The 17,814-nt window shown below is 36.9% G+C and overlaps 2 protein-coding genes across 2 annotated transcripts; both read left to right on the plus strand.

Annotated features, from left to right (window-relative positions):
- Positions 1 to 234: 234 nt before the first annotated feature.
- On the plus strand, positions 235 to 2,021 carry LOC116203890 (protein PHLOEM PROTEIN 2-LIKE A1-like). Its single transcript, XM_031535853.1, has 3 exons — positions 235 to 503; positions 1,070 to 1,182; positions 1,463 to 2,021. Exons 1-3 carry the CDS (start codon positions 435 to 437, stop codon positions 1,827 to 1,829), a joined length of 549 nt encoding a protein of 182 aa, XP_031391713.1. The 5' UTR covers positions 235 to 434; the 3' UTR covers positions 1,830 to 2,021.
- Positions 2,022 to 5,124: 3,103 nt separating this feature from the next.
- On the plus strand, positions 5,125 to 10,565 carry LOC116203889 (putative MO25-like protein At5g47540). The gene is made up of 11 exons (XM_031535852.1): positions 5,125 to 5,565; positions 5,999 to 6,160; positions 6,351 to 6,469; positions 7,112 to 7,186; positions 8,011 to 8,104; positions 8,413 to 8,472; positions 8,946 to 9,014; positions 9,477 to 9,575; positions 9,654 to 9,698; positions 10,024 to 10,126; positions 10,223 to 10,565. The coding sequence occupies exons 1-11, from the start codon at positions 5,446 to 5,448 to the stop codon at positions 10,294 to 10,296; spliced, it is 1,020 nt and encodes a 339-aa protein (XP_031391712.1). The 5' UTR covers positions 5,125 to 5,445; the 3' UTR covers positions 10,297 to 10,565.
- Positions 10,566 to 17,814: the final 7,249 nt, after the last annotated feature.

The following is a 17,814-nucleotide window of genomic DNA, read 5'->3' on the forward strand; positions in this document are numbered from 1 at the left end:
CCTAGCTCGGTCTAGATGCTCTCCATAAGTAATGTGCCATGTCCATAAGTAAGCCTATCTCTATCGCTTAATAAAAAAATGTCAAGCGATAGAGACACGACATAGTTGGACACATTCAACGCGCTTGTCCCAGTCCTATTGGCGAAACTCATTTTCCTTTCTTCAGAAGAAAACGCGTCTTTTTATTAGAAAGAAGACGATGTGTGTCGAGTCAACTTCTTCTTCGGAAGCATCCAAGAAATGTTTCACCCTTTGGCAAGAGCGATACATATAAGAGAGATCTAGGAAGAAAGCAATGGGGGACATCGATCTTTATAAGAAACAAATAGTGAGTAATCTTGATCAAAGGGGAGAACCTCGATATTGAAGTAAAGCGAGACTCGGAGGATCCAAGGAACCTGTTGGTGTTTATCATCTGAATCATACATCTGTGAATGCATATGGAGGTCGACAAGGAAGCAGCAGTGCTTGAATCTCCCATATTCGTCGAGCATAAGACAAAGGTTTGCCGGATTCCGTATATATTTCTTCTAATACTTTCTTTCTCCGCCTTCCTTTCCGTTTCTGGGGCATTCTTATTACCATCGATGCATATGAATCACCCGTTAAATTAATATCTTCAAATGATCAGATCATTATGTTTCTTTGGAATAAAAGTGAAAAGGAAAATCGAAATGCGTGACTATGTGGAAACAAAACAATATTGTTACGCTATGTTTGGAGATTGGGTTAACTATAGAGATCGGGAGGGATGAGTTGAGATTTAAAATTCCATGGATATTTAAACTATGCGCATGGACCACGCTATCACTAAGTAAAGGGAATTCGAGAGCTCTTGGGTAAATAATATTTTTTTCTCAATGCCAACTATACTGATTGACCTTATCTATGCCAATCCATTGCTAGCATCTGGAGAGATCCGCGACTCGGTATTTATACCCGCTTACTGGTCTTATATATATATATATATATATGTGTGTGTGTGTGTGTGTGTATTTATATTTTACTTTAATTGAGGCCAAGTATATTTTGCTCAGCAAAGGATATCATCTTTACTGGTTTGTTGCAGAAGAAATGGATAGATGAGAAGTCACGCGTATGCCTCATGCTGTACGCGAGATCACTCTACATCACCTGGGGTAACCGTGAGTACTGGATTTGGGATTGCTTCAAGGAAACAACGTAAGATGATTGCCTCCACATGTCACTTTTCCAAACTAAACTGAGTCATTTTATTTTTAAAGGAAATTTTAATATGATCGTGTGTCCTGGTGACACATGATCTCCCCGCCATCGGATGCGTAGTGCCTCACGGGGCGCACATGCATTCAACGCGTGGAAAGCCGTGTCCCGATGACATACAGTCATAATAGTCGGACCGTATTTTCAAAAGGATGACAAAAAAAGGATGTCCTCTATCTATCTTGGTCTGCCAATTAACAGGCTCGCTCCTAAATTCCAGGGAAGAAAACATCGAAGTAGCCAAAGTGAGCCATATCTGCTGGCTCGATGTCAGAGGGAAGCTCAGCATGTCGGACCTTACTCCTCGGGCGGAGTATGAGGTCGTGTATAGAGTTAAATTGTCAAAGAACGCATTTGGTTGGGAACTCCCAGTAACCCTCAAGCTCTCACTACCAAACGGGACGGTTCGACATCGCCAAGTTAGCCTTTTGGAGAAGCCTAGAGGATCAATTATTGAACTCAGTGTCGGTCATTTCATAGTCGAGGACGATGAAACTGGAGAAGTGTGCTTTGATCTCTACGAGCATGGCGGGCATTGGAAATGTGGGCTGATAGTACACGGTGCCATCATTCGATCCAAAAATTGACCAATCAGTTCTCTTTCTTTATCATAATGTTGTCTCGTCATCGGAGTGGTAGAACCAGTGTTATCAGAACTGGACCGAATATCGAACAGGTCGAGGTAGGGGTTCATGGATTTATGGATTCAACTAAGGGTTCGATAGGTTAGACCGCATATTTAATTATAAGATAAATAAATATTTATTATTTTAAGAAAATAATATAAAATGTAAGAAAATAGTAATAAACACTAATCATACATAGTGGACGTTCAATAAACTGTAAATAATAAGAGCAAAAGAGCATGCACTAGCATGTTAACTTGAATTTTTTGACCCTCCAAATACTCCAGAACACGAGCATAGAGCAAAAAAAAAAAACTATTAGAAGCCCAAACACCAGAGAAATCGTAATCTTCTCATGCAAATACAAATGATCTCACCCCCAAATCAATGTTTGGACTGAAAACAGAAGCAGACTAATCGCACCATCTGATAAAGGACACTAGAAGACCATAGTAGATTCAACAAGCAAAGAGAGAGCCACCAGAGAAACAAACACCAGCAGCAACATATGGAAGTCGAAGCCTACAAAATCAACCTGGACCATGTGCTTTTTCGTTGCCCACGAATCTCTATCTGATTCAATAGGTCGAATAGTACTTCTAATCACACACCGAGCAGCCATGCAAGATTGAGAAACCCAGAAAACAGAACTTCCATCTCTGTATGACCATGGAAAAAATAAATTACCTCAAAGCTTTACCATATTCTCATAGAAAATGGCGATATTTTCGGGAGACGGATAAAAGCTCTTAAATAAAATTTTGGCGGACAACATCCACTTCAACTTACCAAAACAGTCGTGCAGCCGCTTATCCAATTAGAAAGAAATCCAATATCCCAATCCAGTAACATCAACAGTTAAAAAATCCAATAAGTAGTAACTAATCAGTCAATATCATCAGCAAAGTAGCATAATATTCACTCTACACAGCAAACTAGATAACAAAGTAGCATAATATTTAGTTTACATAGCAAACTAAAGTTCAAAGTAAGCTAAAAAAGGAACCCTGATACCAAAACAGAGCAATCTATAATATCCATCTATCTAATCCAGCAAACAAATTTGAAGTAAACTCCAACACTTCTTAGATTTGTCAAAAGCCTCTTCCTGACTGGCAATAGATCGAAGATTTCTAGTACTTGCAGAAGAGCCTATCAAAGTGACTGTAGAGGAGACGCACATCTACAGGTCTTGTATTGAACTTCTATGGAAAAACTAAAGCAATTGCTTGCGGTGACTGAACAAGAGAAGAGGAAGAGGAAGAGGAAGAGGAAGCTCGAACTGTGCCTTGCCTGTAGACGTCAAGATGTGCCTCCTATCGTTTTAGTAGTTGCCGTGCCGTGCGTCTGGAGTCTAGACTCTGCCTTTCAGAAGTTGCCGCACGAACGAGAAGAGTAATCTTCTTAAGACTCTGGTCTGGACTCTGTCGCTCGAAGGAAAATATGAATCTTGCAATGCTCGAGCACGAAGCAGAAATCGGATGAAGAACAGATGAAGATGAAGTGCTTGACCCTGACGATGTCGATGAACTGAAGAGCGAACTTTGAAGATTCGAAGAATGAAGACGAAGAACAGACGAATTGACGAAGACTAGGGTTTCAAGATTCAATTGAATCGATTCTGCTTGCCTCATTTTCGATTTCGGGTCCGAGTTTCACCATTTCCGTTCGGATTTCCTTTAAAATTTCTAAACCTATGCAACCGATCAATTCGAATGGATTCGATGGGTTTATCTAAAAACCGATCGATTTTTTGAGTTCACTAGTCTATTTGTACATTTTCGATTTTTAAGCTAACCGGACCAAATACAAGTTCGATTTTCGATCCGATCGGTCGAACTGACCGATTCGGTTATGATAACACTGCCTAGTAGTACCCTTGGCAGAAGCTCATCTTGTGCTGGCGTTCGCTTTGCACGCATGCATGTTTCAACCGCACATGGTCCAGCTTATAGTTAATTGAATCTCGATGTAAATATTGATAAGGACAAGTATAAAATGTATGGCCTGAGGAAATATAACCACGCCCAAGGCCCACGAATGAAGCCCAACCGGGCACCCAGATATTTCCACCGACTTACCCATGTCGGATATTAAAGAAGATCGACCCGAAGGACGGTGCGGATCGGATTCACTTCTTCCTCGCCCAACTTGCTATCTCCTCTCTTGAATAGAAAGCTCGACTTTATCTCTAGGGGCCCCGCCTCTCTCTCTCTCTCTATCGGTCCCTTCTCCACCGGAGCGCCGAGGTGAATCAAGAACTACGTGCAGTTCCGATTCTCGATACAATGAGATATGTAGGCAGTTCATGAGATGGCGTGTGAGCTCATCAATCCAAGATATCGGTTTCACAACAAATATGATTGTGCTATGATTGTTTAAAAGATTGAGAGATCTTATAAGTGTGATTTTCTCGTTTTGGATCGCCTATGGCCCCTAGATGTTGAACCTCCAGTCCAGTGGATATATGAAATTATATTTGAATCTGCAGACTGCAAGTGCTCCTTTGGACAATGGAAAATCAGGACTATTAAAACGTTTTGGGCATGAATTATTAATAACAGTATATATAGATATTGTATGTATATTAGATTTTTATACTCGGGCTTTGCATGAGTTTTATAAATAAAAATTTATAATAAAAAATTGAATTGTATATTTAAAAAGAAGAAATTCCATGGAATCACAGAACTGAAATATGGAAAAAAAAATGAGTTTCACACTTTTTTTTTTATTTTTTATTTTATGTACGATGAAAGAAGTATAAAGATAGATTTGTGAGGTGAGGAAATGTTAGGACATTTTTGTTCCTTTTGTATAATATTCTGATTTATCTCACTCCAATCTTCCATGCTCATTCTACTATCCAGTCAAACATACAAAATTACAAATACAAACTGATAAAAAAAATATTAAAAAAATTGAATTTTTCAGTCCCCCTTGCTTAAATTTTCCTACCAATGTTATTCCTGCCAAATAATTCCTACTCAGCGAAATGTCGTGCATGGCAACAGCAAGACTAGTTGGTTGGTTATCATGTTCTTCACAGTGCGTTGCTTATTTCTCCCTCCAGTTTGAATTTTGGTTAAAAAACCAATGATTATTACGTAACATAATAAATAATAATAATAATAACAATAATAATATAAATAATAATAATAATAATAATTATTGTTATTATTATTATTATTAGAAAATTGAGAAAAAAAGGGAAATATATATATATAAAATACCGTCTGCCATCTCCGTTGGTCGTTGCTCCATTCTCTCTCTTTCTCCCTCTCCCCGTCTTTCTTCCTTTCCTTCTTCGGGATTATCAGCCATGTCGTGAGCAGAAACATCTCATCAGAGCAGGGAGAAAAGGCACAGAGAGAGAGAGAGAGAGAGAGAGAGAGAGAGAGAGGGGCGGGGGGATCCAAGGGGGGACGATTGAGAGGGGAGCGTATTACGAGGGGTAGAAACCATAGGTATCTGCGTCTCTGGTCAGTCGGGGGGTCGGAAGGCCTCCTTGTCGGCGGCGCCCTCCCTGCGGAGGGTCCCGACCGATGGTGGTCTCTCCGACCCTAACCCCGACAAAATGAAGGGCTTGTTCAAGTCCAAGTCCCGGACTCCGGCCGACGTAGTACGCCAGACCCGTGATCTCCTCATCTCCGCCGATCGCAGCCCAGATCCCCGCGACACCAAGCGCGAAGAGAAGGTGCCATTCCCTCTGCTTCCCTTTGTATTTTCGACCAGCTCTTATCTGAGTGTCGTGTAAGAGGTTTTTGATTTTGCCGGGAGAAGTTTGATTTTGATAAAAATTAATTGCCCCTCCTGAATCTATTGCTTCGCTGATAGTGAAATGTAGGATAATTTTTATGTGGTTTCCTAGCTCTGATGAAATGTTAAAATAGAGGAACTTTGAATTGGTTGAATGAATCCGTCGCATCAGGGGGGCCATTTTAGTTGAGCTGGGACAGCCGATTTGACTTACTTATACAGCAATGCTTAGAACAGGGAGGCGATTGTGCTTTTAAGAGCTTGTTCTTGTACATGTTTTCTGAATTCGTGTTATTCTTGCGTGCTTTCGTTGTGCGGTTTTCTGCTTTTTTATTTGTTTGGCCTTTTTGTGAATTTGAGTTTTGTTGCAGATGGCAGAGCTGTGTAGAAATATAAGGGAAATGAAATCAGTACTCTACGGCAGCAGTGAAGCTGAGCCAGTTCCAGAAGCTTGTGCACAGTTGACGCAGGAATTCTTTAGAGAGAACACTCTGCGGCTTTTGATAAGTTGTCTGCCGAAACTGAACTTGGAGGTGAGCGGTGAGGAATTAGAGTTTTCGTGCTAACCTCCCCTTCCAATAGGATATTCTGGAAAAGATTTTCACCTCTTATCTGGTTCATTGTCAGTTCTATTTACGAAGCCCCTGTACAGAACTTCAAAACGCTAAACCATGCTTTATGTTTCTTCTTTGTTTTTTGATGATTAGAATCATCTCATTTCAGGCTCGGAAGGATGCCACACAAGTTGTTGCAAATCTACAAAGGCAACAAGTTAATTCACGGCTGATTGCATCTGATTACTTGGAAGCAAATTTCGATCTTTTGGACATTTTAGTAGTGGGGTAAGCTGTAATTGAATATTTGGAATTTTTCTGATATCTGAACAGTCTGTCGGACTATATTCAGTTAGTTTGAACTGCTTCGCGTCATTGAGTTTTACTTACTAGGAAAGAGAATTCTACATTAAGATATATAATATCTTTTAGGATTAATTTGTTCATCTTGTTTGGTTCTTACAGTCTATATATATATATATATATATATATATATTTGTGCAACAGAATCTGTGGTTCTAATGAATACAGATGTACTAGTTCATACTTCCGAACAGGTTGGATTTGTTAGTGCTTTTAAGTTGTGGTACCTTTCAGTCCTAGTGCTGCTCTCTAAAGAGTTTGTATAAATGTCAAGTGGAGTATCCACTGATATTGTGTCAGCGTGTCAAATGTTGGACTTGAAGTCGTTGCATAGAGAATTTTTCACTGTTTTTGGAAAATGAGAAGCGCTATATATTTCCTTTGTCTTCATGTATTGCCAAGACACCCTCTTAATCGGAGAGAAATAATAATAAATGAGAGAATGAAAACAGATGAAAGTAGTCCTGAAAAACCGAATACCATTGTTTCCCTCCTCTTAGTGATTTTTTAAGATTCCTTTTGAGCATTCTGTTCGTTTCGTTCTGACTTTATTTTCATTTTATATAGTTATGATAATACAGACATGGCTTTACACTATGGTTCAATGCTTCGGGAGTGCATACGTCACCAAAGTGTTGCAAGGTGATCCAATAGACTTGGAATATCCTTTTCTTTCATGAAAATTCGTTGCATTCAATTGTTTGTAGTCCATGGTTGGTAGACGATTTTTCCTGTTCTCAAGCCATATTACAACTGGCAAAAGATTGCTTTATGAAACTGCTGAGTGAATGTATACATATATTTTTATTTTTTCTCCTATGTAGTTTAGATTTTTAGTTATACTCTTTCATTTACATAATTCAGCGTGTGTGTTTAGGTAATTGTATATTTGATTGGCCATATATAATTGATCTGTCCTTTCATTTCCAGAGGATGAGACACATGAATACGCTTCCAATTATCAATATCTTGACTTATAATTGATACTGGTTGCTGATTCCCCTAGAATTGAAATTATGTTGTTATCGCAATTTCGTATGTCATATACAAACAGCAGGGTGTTTTACAAAAGATAATATGAAGATAAAGTAAAGGTTGATATTAAAGTTGTGGTTGGTATATGATATATTTGGATTGTTGGCAATATTAAACTGAGGTTGACGAAGTAGATTTTTAAGCAAGTTCTGCATTTATTTGGTGTAATCTATGCAAGTACCTTAGCATTTGAGCAATATTGCAAGTCTTTTGTTCTATTTAAGAAAGGAGTTTCCAGTCCTTTTTGCTTATGACTTTGTTTTTATCAATTACAGTGCTTTATCTTTCAAATTTCTTAAAATGTTCTTTTCGCATTGTTTGTGGATCTGAATCTACATTGAGCAACTGGCTGGATTCTCAGATTCTGTATTATTATGTCGTAGCTGTTAGCTATTGTTGCATTTGTAATACTTGTCACTGCTCGATTTCAGGTATGTATTGGAATCGGAACACATGAAGAAATTTTTCGATTATATACAACTTCCGAATTTTGACATTGCTGCAGATGCAGCTGCAACCTTTAAGGTTTAGATACTCTCTCTCTCTCCCCCCCCCCCCCCCCCCCTCCCTCCCTCGTTCTCTCTCTCTTTTGGTTATGTCCGCTTTCATCAGAACTTTTATATGGAAACATTAATTCTTATTTCAGATCAGTTAGCTTTGGGCCTTTAAGATATGAATTTGGCCTTGGCAGTATGTATATGATGATAATTGGTTGTTCTTTGCCATCCATTTTTTGCTTTGATAATGTTTAACATTGGTATGATCTTCTAGTATTTTTTTTTTTATGGATAACCGGTTTGCATGTTCTAACCAATATTAGAATTTGGTTTCAGGAACTTTTGACCAGGCATAAATCTACAGTAGCGGAATTTCTTAACAAAAATTATGACTGGGTAAGTATGTATTATCTACGAGGATTGAGATGGTTGCATCTATTCAGTATATACATACGGTTGCAGAACATTTACCTATCGAACATGGAACATGTACCTTCGTATGAGATAACTACAGACAGTCTGAATACTAACTTTTCAGACTATTCGACATATCATTTTCTTACCGAAAAAATTGTCTGTGCATGCTTTTCTTTAGTTATGCAGTAATTAATAGAAGAGAGAGAAGCTCAAGTTAATTACGACCACATATTTGAGTTTTTGCATGTTCCAATCTTTAATTCCAGCTTGTTATTTAATCAAGAACATACTTGAGCATTTATTGGATAAATACGAAGTGTCTAGGTAATTTGGGAATATGAAAAATCGCAACACATTTAAGAAATTCACATTTTAAATGTTCTTGATTGATTACTGCTGTTGGGCTCTTTTATTTCTGGTATGATTGGTTTGACTATCATTATTGTTTGCAGTTTTTTGCGGATTATAACTCGAAGCTACTGGAATCTTCCAACTACATCACCAGACGTCAAGCAATCAAGGTATCTTACTTATTTATTCTCCTATAAAAATATTGGAAACATGAGTCTATAGAATCGCATTCGTCCATTTTACATTTGGAAAAAGGCATGGTACTTTTAGACATAACTGTTGGGTTTAACACTTGGCCATGTTCTCAACGTAGTTGAGAAATCTTTTTGTTTCTTCTCCTATGCTGTCTACTTTCACAGGGTGTTCTTTGGTAAACCTCTCTTGCAAATTGGTAGTAGATCCTGGTGACATTATAAGGACATTTTTGTACTATTTTGCTGGAGCTAGAAAAGAAATTAGGCAAATTGGTTCTGAGTAAATTCTCCAATTGTTCGCTAAGAATTGGTTTATGAACAAGTTATTTGTGAAGCGTCATTGTCATTACTAAATATTTAATTTAAAGAAATTCCGGATTGGCCTATCTGGAATATTTGTGCAATGGTCCTGACTGAGGCACTCTCTCACTGTGACAGCTTCTGGGAGACATCTTACTTGATCGCTCAAATTCAGCTGTGATGATACGTTATGTGAGCTCGATTGGGAATTTAAGGATACTCATGAATCTTCTCCGGGTACTTACATCAGTGTGGATCATTTTCTTATAAATTTTTGTAATCAGGTAAATAACCAGTCGAATTACTTCTTCGCAGGAATCGAGCAAAAGCATCCAAATGGAAGCATTTCATGTTTTCAAGGTATTGCTCTTGGGTGAACTTATACCGGGCTATCTGGTTTTGGATTGTTGAACTTTTTACATTCTTATGTGCTAGAAAACTGGCAAAATGCGGGGGTGAAAATGCCTTTACTCTTAGCAAAGTTGCCATAAACCTTCCGTCTTTCTCCTATTTCTCTCAAATTGGGAGTAGAATGTCAATACAAGTTGTATAATTGAGGTCAATAAACATGAAATTGCATGGTAACCGAAGGATCCAAGGATTTCATAGGCACTTTGAATTGTTCATGCATTCATTGTTTTACACATGAATTCTAATTGATGACACACTCATTGAATGTTTGCAGCTGTTTGTGGCTAATCAAAACAAACCTTCTGATATCGTGGGTGTGCTAGTCACGAACAGGAGCAAGCTCTTGCGGCTCTTTGCTGATTTTAAGACTGACAAAGGTAGTGCAGTGAGCCTTGCCCGAGTTTCTCATATGCAAAATACTTGGATTCTCTTCCCAGGTTACACCCCTGGTCCTTTTTTTTTTTTGGTTGCAGAGGACGAACAGTTTGAGGCAGACAAAGCACAGGTCGTGAAAGAGATAGCAGCCCTCGAGCCCCAGGAGAGATGATGAGCGATGACGCCCCATCTTGTATGTCTGTAAGGATATGTGTGTTTGTTATTTATTTAAGTCGATGGGGAGATATTGCGGTCTCCAATCTCTATATAGTGACAACACAGAATTGATATTGGGCAGAGCCTTGAAGGCTTGAACTTCGAAGGAAACGGTTTTCCGTTTTCAATGTGGTTTAGAAAATTCAGACGCTCTATGCCCTGCCTGTAAATGCATTGAATAATAAATGATGATAATAATATCAGGCAATAACTTAATTTAATTTAGTAAAGTATTAAAGAAAGAAGTTGCTACAGAAAGTTGACAGAATATTTGAAAGATGTGTAGTCCCTAAATACGATGTGTAAAATATAAATCTTGATGAGTATTAATTTATATATATATATATATATATGTATGTATATACATGGTTTGCAGACTAATCGGCACCTTGGAAGAATTATTAAAGAAAATTTTTTGATGCATCGTCCAATTAATTGTTTGGTTTATTGTAAGGTAGGGATGTTCCAGTCTGATTAAATTAAGAAGTGAATAATCAAGGAGAACTGAGTTTAACCCTCTTTGGGAACACACAGGATTCCTTCTGAAAAGAATCTAAAGCATTGTTTGGAAATAGTGTAATTTTTTTATCATATTCTATTTAATTTCACTTATCTTCAATGTAACAGTATAATTATTACTTTTTTTTATTTTTTTATCTTAATTATCATTCAATTCAGTTTTTAATACTAAATTTTCTAAACTATTTATTATTTTTTCACAATTCAACAATATAATAATTATTTTTTCTGAACTATTCATTATTATTTTTTTTTTCATAATTTAATAACATAATTATTATAACTCCAAATAAATATAATTATTTATAGTATGAATGGAGTGGAGGTAAATTTCACTTCATTCCCAAGCAAAGCCTTATAATTTATGTTGCGTTTACTTTTTTTATTGTTATTTATTTATTTACTTTTGTATTGTGTCTGCCACCTCATTTATAAGACGTGATTGAAAAGTTTAAGACTTTATTTGGGAATAGAGTGGAGTTAAATTTTACTCAATTTCAACAATAAATAATTATATTTATTTGTGGTTATAATGATTATGTTGTTAAATTATAGAAAAAAAAATAATGGATAGTTGATAGAAAGTAATGATTGTGTTGTTGAATTGTAAAAAAAGTAATTAGTAATTGAGAGAATTCAAAATTAAAAATTGAATTGAATGGTAGTTAAGATAAAAAAAATTAAAAAAAATAATAATAATTGTGTTGTTGAATTGAAAGAAAATGGAGTTAAAAGGGAAATAGAGTAATGAATATTACTCATATGTCAAACACACCATAAGGTTTTCCGGATTCTTAGTTTAAGTGTGATACTATTTAAAATAAAATAGAGGAGTTGAAACAAATATTGGTAAACTAATTTTTCTTTCATGTGTTAATCTCGTATTATTTTACTATTCTCTCAACCTTTGAATCTCACGTTCTAACATACTATTTTTGGTTTTTTTCCAAAATCATTTCTCAAATTTTACAATTTACAAATAGAGAAGTTAAATGGATAATATTATTCATTCAACATTATTTTTCTTTTACCCTATGTATTAATCTCTTCTTATCTTGCTCTCTTCTCTCTTAAATGCCCAGTCTTGCATTCTATCGTATTATCTTTGTTTATTTTTTTTTAAAGTTTTATCTCAAACTCTTACCTTTTATTTTCTTACTATTAATTTTTTTTCTCACTCTTTCAAATCAATCAAATGGTGTGCATGAAAGAAATCATTGTATGTCACTTTTGAAATGAAATTTCATGCTGAACTTTTTAAATGAAATAGAATAGGGAAAAAGTATAAAAACCCTCCTTGTGATTTGAGTTTGAAACAAATTGTAATATGATTTTTTTACGGATAAATAATACTGCATGGTGCAATTTGTGAGATATAATGGATCTCACTATTAATTTTTTCGTCACATTTCTTGCTCAAACTTTTCTTTTTACCATTATTATCCTCAAATTTTCAACTTTTTTTTTTTCAATTTGTTCCTAAAGTTTGGGGAAAAAAAGGAGGGGGAAGGGCCCAGGCCGTTGGTAGGCGATCTCGATCCCACCACCGAGGTCGCATGCACTCATAGAGGATGCCAGCAACCATGGAGGTGAGATTGGGGCTGCAGATTGGCAGCCTCCACCCCCAAATCGAGCGAGATCTCGAACTCAAGATCCTAGTCGATTCGGAGGCTAGGGCCACTAATCGGTGATCCTCTGTGGGTGTCGGCAACCTCGGTAGTGGGGGTCGGGTCGCCGACCGGCGGCCCAAGCCCTTAACTTCTTTTTTTTTTCTTTTCGAATTTTAAGATTAAATTGTAAAAAAGTTGAAAGTTTGAGGGTAATAATGAAAAAAAAAAGTTTGAGGATAAAAAGTGATGAAAAATTAATGACGAGGTTCATTATATCTCACGGAATGAACTACACGGTGTTATTTATTCATAAAAAAGCACATGATGCCATTTGTCTCAAACTTAAATCATAATAGGAGTTTTTGTACTTTTTCCGATCCAAAAGTTGAAAGTGGGGATTTCATCTTAGAAACTTTAGGTGGCATGGCAAAATAGAAATTTACAACAATTTTCCTGGACTCTAATTTTACCAGCAACTCAAAATATAGAAGCCATCTCTGTGACTGAGAAACTTCCATAAGTCATAAAACTATTTCACCAGCTCGTCATATAGAAAAAGAAAACCCAGGGTAACCCATGAACAATTCCATCATTATAAAAAAAGATGACTAGTACTGACGTGGATTAGTTCAAGTGATTCAACATTTATTTCGTTTAAGTAAGGTTTCAGGTTCGAGTCCTTGTGAATGTAAAAAATTCATGCTAAGAGAGCTTTAACCTTTTAGCAAATCAATCCGACTCGATTGAATTAATCGTGATTTAATTGGCTTTATGGATGTCATGATTGACACCAAAAAAGAAGATAACTAGTTATGATAACTAGTTCCAAAGTTTTCTCAAAATAAAGTAGCAATCTGTCTAAACTAGAAGTCATCTAAAATATCTCCCCAAAAGGAAGTTCTCGAAACAAGAACCATCACAGCTATTTCAAACCAAATTTCTCCCTCATATTGGAGCATGTCACTAATATCAAGCCGAGCTTCTTAAACCCAAAAGTTCTCGTCGCACTCATAGGTAGTGAAAAGAAGTACTTCAAAGTAGAGGGATTCGTTGCAATGGCCTCTTCTGCCTCAACCATTTATGACTCGTCCAAACCCAACTCTTCAACAGCAAGACATCCTTCATAAACATTTAGTCGATAGTCATTGTTAGCAGACTTGCTGGTAAAGTAATTGGAGATGTTTCTGAAGCAATTTACTAAATCCCGATTACCTTGATTCATACTCTCACACGAAGCGTCAATGTTGTTCCTCGATTCAACTAAAGAGCCTGTGGCCGCTTCCTTGGTGTTAGCTGTCCTCTCAGAGGTGGATTGGCTTTGCACTGACAAGTTGCTCTAATTTTGTATGTTGTTGGCTGTTGGTCTAGATGCATGGCTATTATTCTCAAAAGCCTTCATCATCAAGGTAAGGTTGACAGTATCATCAAAGAATATTAGCAGCTGCATTTAGATGATCTTCTACTGTTCGACCAGTTGCTCAATCTTTTCCAAATATAATCGAGAGGGTTTCCAAATGCAGAAAGGGCTTTTTGCTAAGCTTGCTGCACTCGGATGACTCTATCACAATGGACCAAAATATTTTTTTAAAAAAAAGGGGGAAAAAAACCAATTCGATAATAAACATTACAACAGAACTCTCCTATAGCGATAGGGCATTCTGTGTCAAACTAAGGAAATTCCGTCTATATATTTAAGATCGGAATGGAATTGAGACGAAAAGGAATCCGTCTTTAACGACTCGTGTTCCAATTTAGTATAGATGGAAAATTCCGTCTCAATTAACATGCGAAGAAATGGACAGAATTTTCGTCGGGCATGGTGGAATGGAAATTTCCCAATAAATTCCATCCTAGCAATGGGACAAAAACGAGTTGGCAAATCCCATCTCTGTTTCAATTGACTGTCACGATATACTTGAGGATCCTAAAGATGCTTAGCATGAGAGAGAGTATCGTCTGATTAAATATAAGGGGAACTGGAGAAAAATATGAGGCGAAATTTAACCTTTTTTTTATTTTTTTTTACTACGTTATTCTTTGAATTTTTTTTCCATGTATAGCTGAATTTGGCAGATGTCTAGTCAAACAAGAAAAAAAGGCAAACAATACTTTAGGAATAATTGCTTCAGTTTGTCCGACTGAATTGTTATAGATTTGTTCTAGATTTGTGGATTAATGAATCAGTTGCAGATCGTCCCTCCTTGGCAAGGGATGAAATTTTTATATCCGTTGCTCCGTCCTACGTTGGGGCTACTACCAATAAACCCACTGAATATCATCCAATGAGTACCTTTCACACAGAATAACCACAAAGAAATTGAAAGAGAGTGGCTTTTCTTCTGCCCAAAAGTTCATCGGAATAGTCGGTAATCATCAAAGTCCGTAAAATGTCCACATGATGGAAAATAACCAACTACAGGTACTCAATATTGATCAACAATCTAGCAGAAATGAGCAAATAAATTATAGGACATGTTTTGCGTGTCTGCGTCTGCTATAACAATAACACGACCTGCGGCGGAGATGGAATACAACTTTGGTGGCGACTGCAGTGCTAATGTCGACGACAGGTCAAAGGGGAATGAGCGATCAGAAGGTGGGTTTGAGAGGGATTGGGGTGAAAACCAGGGCAAGGCAGAGTTCCGAATTCGAGAGGGATTGGGGTTGAAATTGGTATTAGTTTGATTTTTGAATTTCTTTATTTCAATTTTTAATACACATGGTAGGGAATAATTCGCCCCTTTTTGTTTCTATTATGGGAACGGAAAATGAGACGGAATATTCATAGGAGGCAATTTTTTTTTTTTAAAAAAAATTATATTTATATATGTACAATATCGTTTTCTCTTATATGTGGCACAAGATATTGCATCCCAGGAGATCAAAAATGGTTCAAGATTTAAGAGAGAGGAACATTTGGTACCTCTATCCATCACTTGGCCAGAGAAGGAAATTGCCAGAAACTTCTCTCTCCAAATAACTGAGACGAAAAAATGTCTCATTTCCATCCTATGTTGTTTTTCATTTTTTTTTTTTAGGGAATTCCCATCCGTGATTTGTCGATTCCATCTCATAAAGAGAAATTTTCCGTCTTAAAATTCCATCTGTATAGCATAGATTTGTGGTAGTGAAAGTAACATAATAATTGTAAACCTTAGCCCACTAGTCACATACTTGTTGCTCGCAGGTCGCACAACATCTAGCTAAGTTTTACAAAATCTCGCCAGTTGATGCAACATTCTGTAAATTGCATTAAACCATACTTTCAAGTGCTACGCCTTGAATAAATGTGCGATTGAGCCTTCACACCGCATCTTGGTGATCTTCTAACATTTTCTCAAGCGTAAGTAGGAATTTAGCTTTAAAATTGTTACCTTATCTAGCGCCCCGGAGAGGTCATTTCACAAGCCAATACAATCAGCCAACAGAACATCTTGGTCCAGTATCTATTCATGTTTCTTAGGTCAATCTTGTTCTAAGTCGCTCTTGACCTTCACTGGCAGCATATTGATGTCCATAAAATCATAACAAATGAAATACCATAACACGATAAGATAAAGGTCGAAAACCTCCCATAATTCTAAGGACTAATACGAGATTCCAATAACATTATATAAGTCCAAAAAATTTATACCTTTTCCACTCCCATGCATGGCATGCCCACCATCTCTCCTCTCCTTTCAAGTGGTGCTCCCTCATCCGACGATTTTTGTTTTCTGCTCCTTCCCTTCCTCTTCCGGCGACCTTGGATGGTGGATCTAGCGACAACGGCGTCCTGAACCATTTCTTTGGTAGCGACGATGAAGGCCATCTGTATACCTCCCTCATGCGACCTTGATCTAAGGTGGTTGGTGACGACAACATTCTCCTTTGGTTGTGACTAAGGCACCGATCCCTCCTCTCCCTATCTGGCATGGTACATGTGGCGGTGGTATGACCTCTCCCTTCTGGAGGGCAGTGGCGTCCCCCCTCCTCCCTACCACTGGCATGTTCGACTTTTCCTCCCCTCGCAGTGGTGGCTTCTTGTCAGCGGCTCCTCCCCTCCCCCCCATCGGCAGCATCCTCCACTCATTACGTCAAAGAACGCTTCCTCTCGTTAGATCAAAGCTCGGGTCATGTATTTCGCTTGCTCCAAGCTAACCCTTTGCGTTAGATCTAGCTGCCTTGGCCCTGCCAATCTGCTTTTGTTTTTTTTTTTTTGGTCGCGTTTGGACAGGTCTCTACGCCCCAGATGGTGATCGCTGGTTTGAACCGACCGAGATGGCCTCTATAAAATGTTGAGACGGAAATTCCGTCTTTGTACCATCTCTACTTCGTCTCTAATTTTAGATGGAAATCTTTTTGTCCCTATTGGCCGTCCCTATTTAGCAAAATTCTTGTAGTGTAAGGCGACCTCCCCTAGGGTGGCGGTGATCGACTTCGTCCCCTACCTGCTACCGCTGCCTCTCCTTCTCAATTTACCATCCTCCCTCTCAAAATATATTTTGATAGATTTTGTTTTACTTTTGAAAATAAAATAATACATTTTTTATAAATTTCAAAAATGTCGTGTGGGCATTTTTATGGTAATTTGAGGGGTATAAGTATAAAAAATAAAACGTTTAATATTAAGAAAAAGTCAAACCAAAAAAAAGAATTTGGATAAAAGAATAATTATTAAAAGGTTGAGAACCAAAATTAAAATCTTCCCTAATAAAAAATATGATAAAAGGACAAAAATAGATAAGTAATCAAAAGTATTAGATGAAAACAAACCAAGAAAAAGAAATAGAATTGAAACAGAAAAGTATTCAAACGTACAAGATCTAAACGATAAAAAAAATTAAAAAAGGACTATAATAGAAAATATTCAAACTTAGAGGATCAAATGTATAGTTTTTTCATGCCATAATTATATAGAACGAGTGATGATATTTCAGTAAAAATGATGCCCGCGCAATGCACGACTAGTTATTGAGGTTGTGTTTAGTTTTAGAGTTGAGTTTTAGTTTTAATTGGTTTGTAATGATTATGTTGTTGAATTATGAGAAAAAAATGTTAAAAAATAATGAATAGTTGAGAGAAAGTAATGATTGTGTTATTGAATTGTGGAAAAAGTAATGCATAGTTGAGAAAATTTAATATTAAAAATTGAATTGAATGATTAAAAAAATTGAAGAAAAAGAAAAAAAAATAATAATTGTATTGTTGAATTGAAGATAAATCGAGTTAAGTGAAGTGAAGTAAAGTTAAAAAAAAAAAATTGAATACTAAACGGCTAGTAACTAATCCCACATGATTGTGCGCTCTGGACACACTATTATGCGCATCATAACAGAAACGTCTCAACCCTTGATCTTCATTTT

The sequence above is a fragment of the Punica granatum genome, chromosome 4 (genome assembly GCF_007655135.1).
Source record: "Punica granatum isolate Tunisia-2019 chromosome 4, ASM765513v2, whole genome shotgun sequence".
NCBI classification, from domain to species: Eukaryota; Viridiplantae; Streptophyta; class Magnoliopsida; order Myrtales; family Lythraceae; genus Punica; species Punica granatum.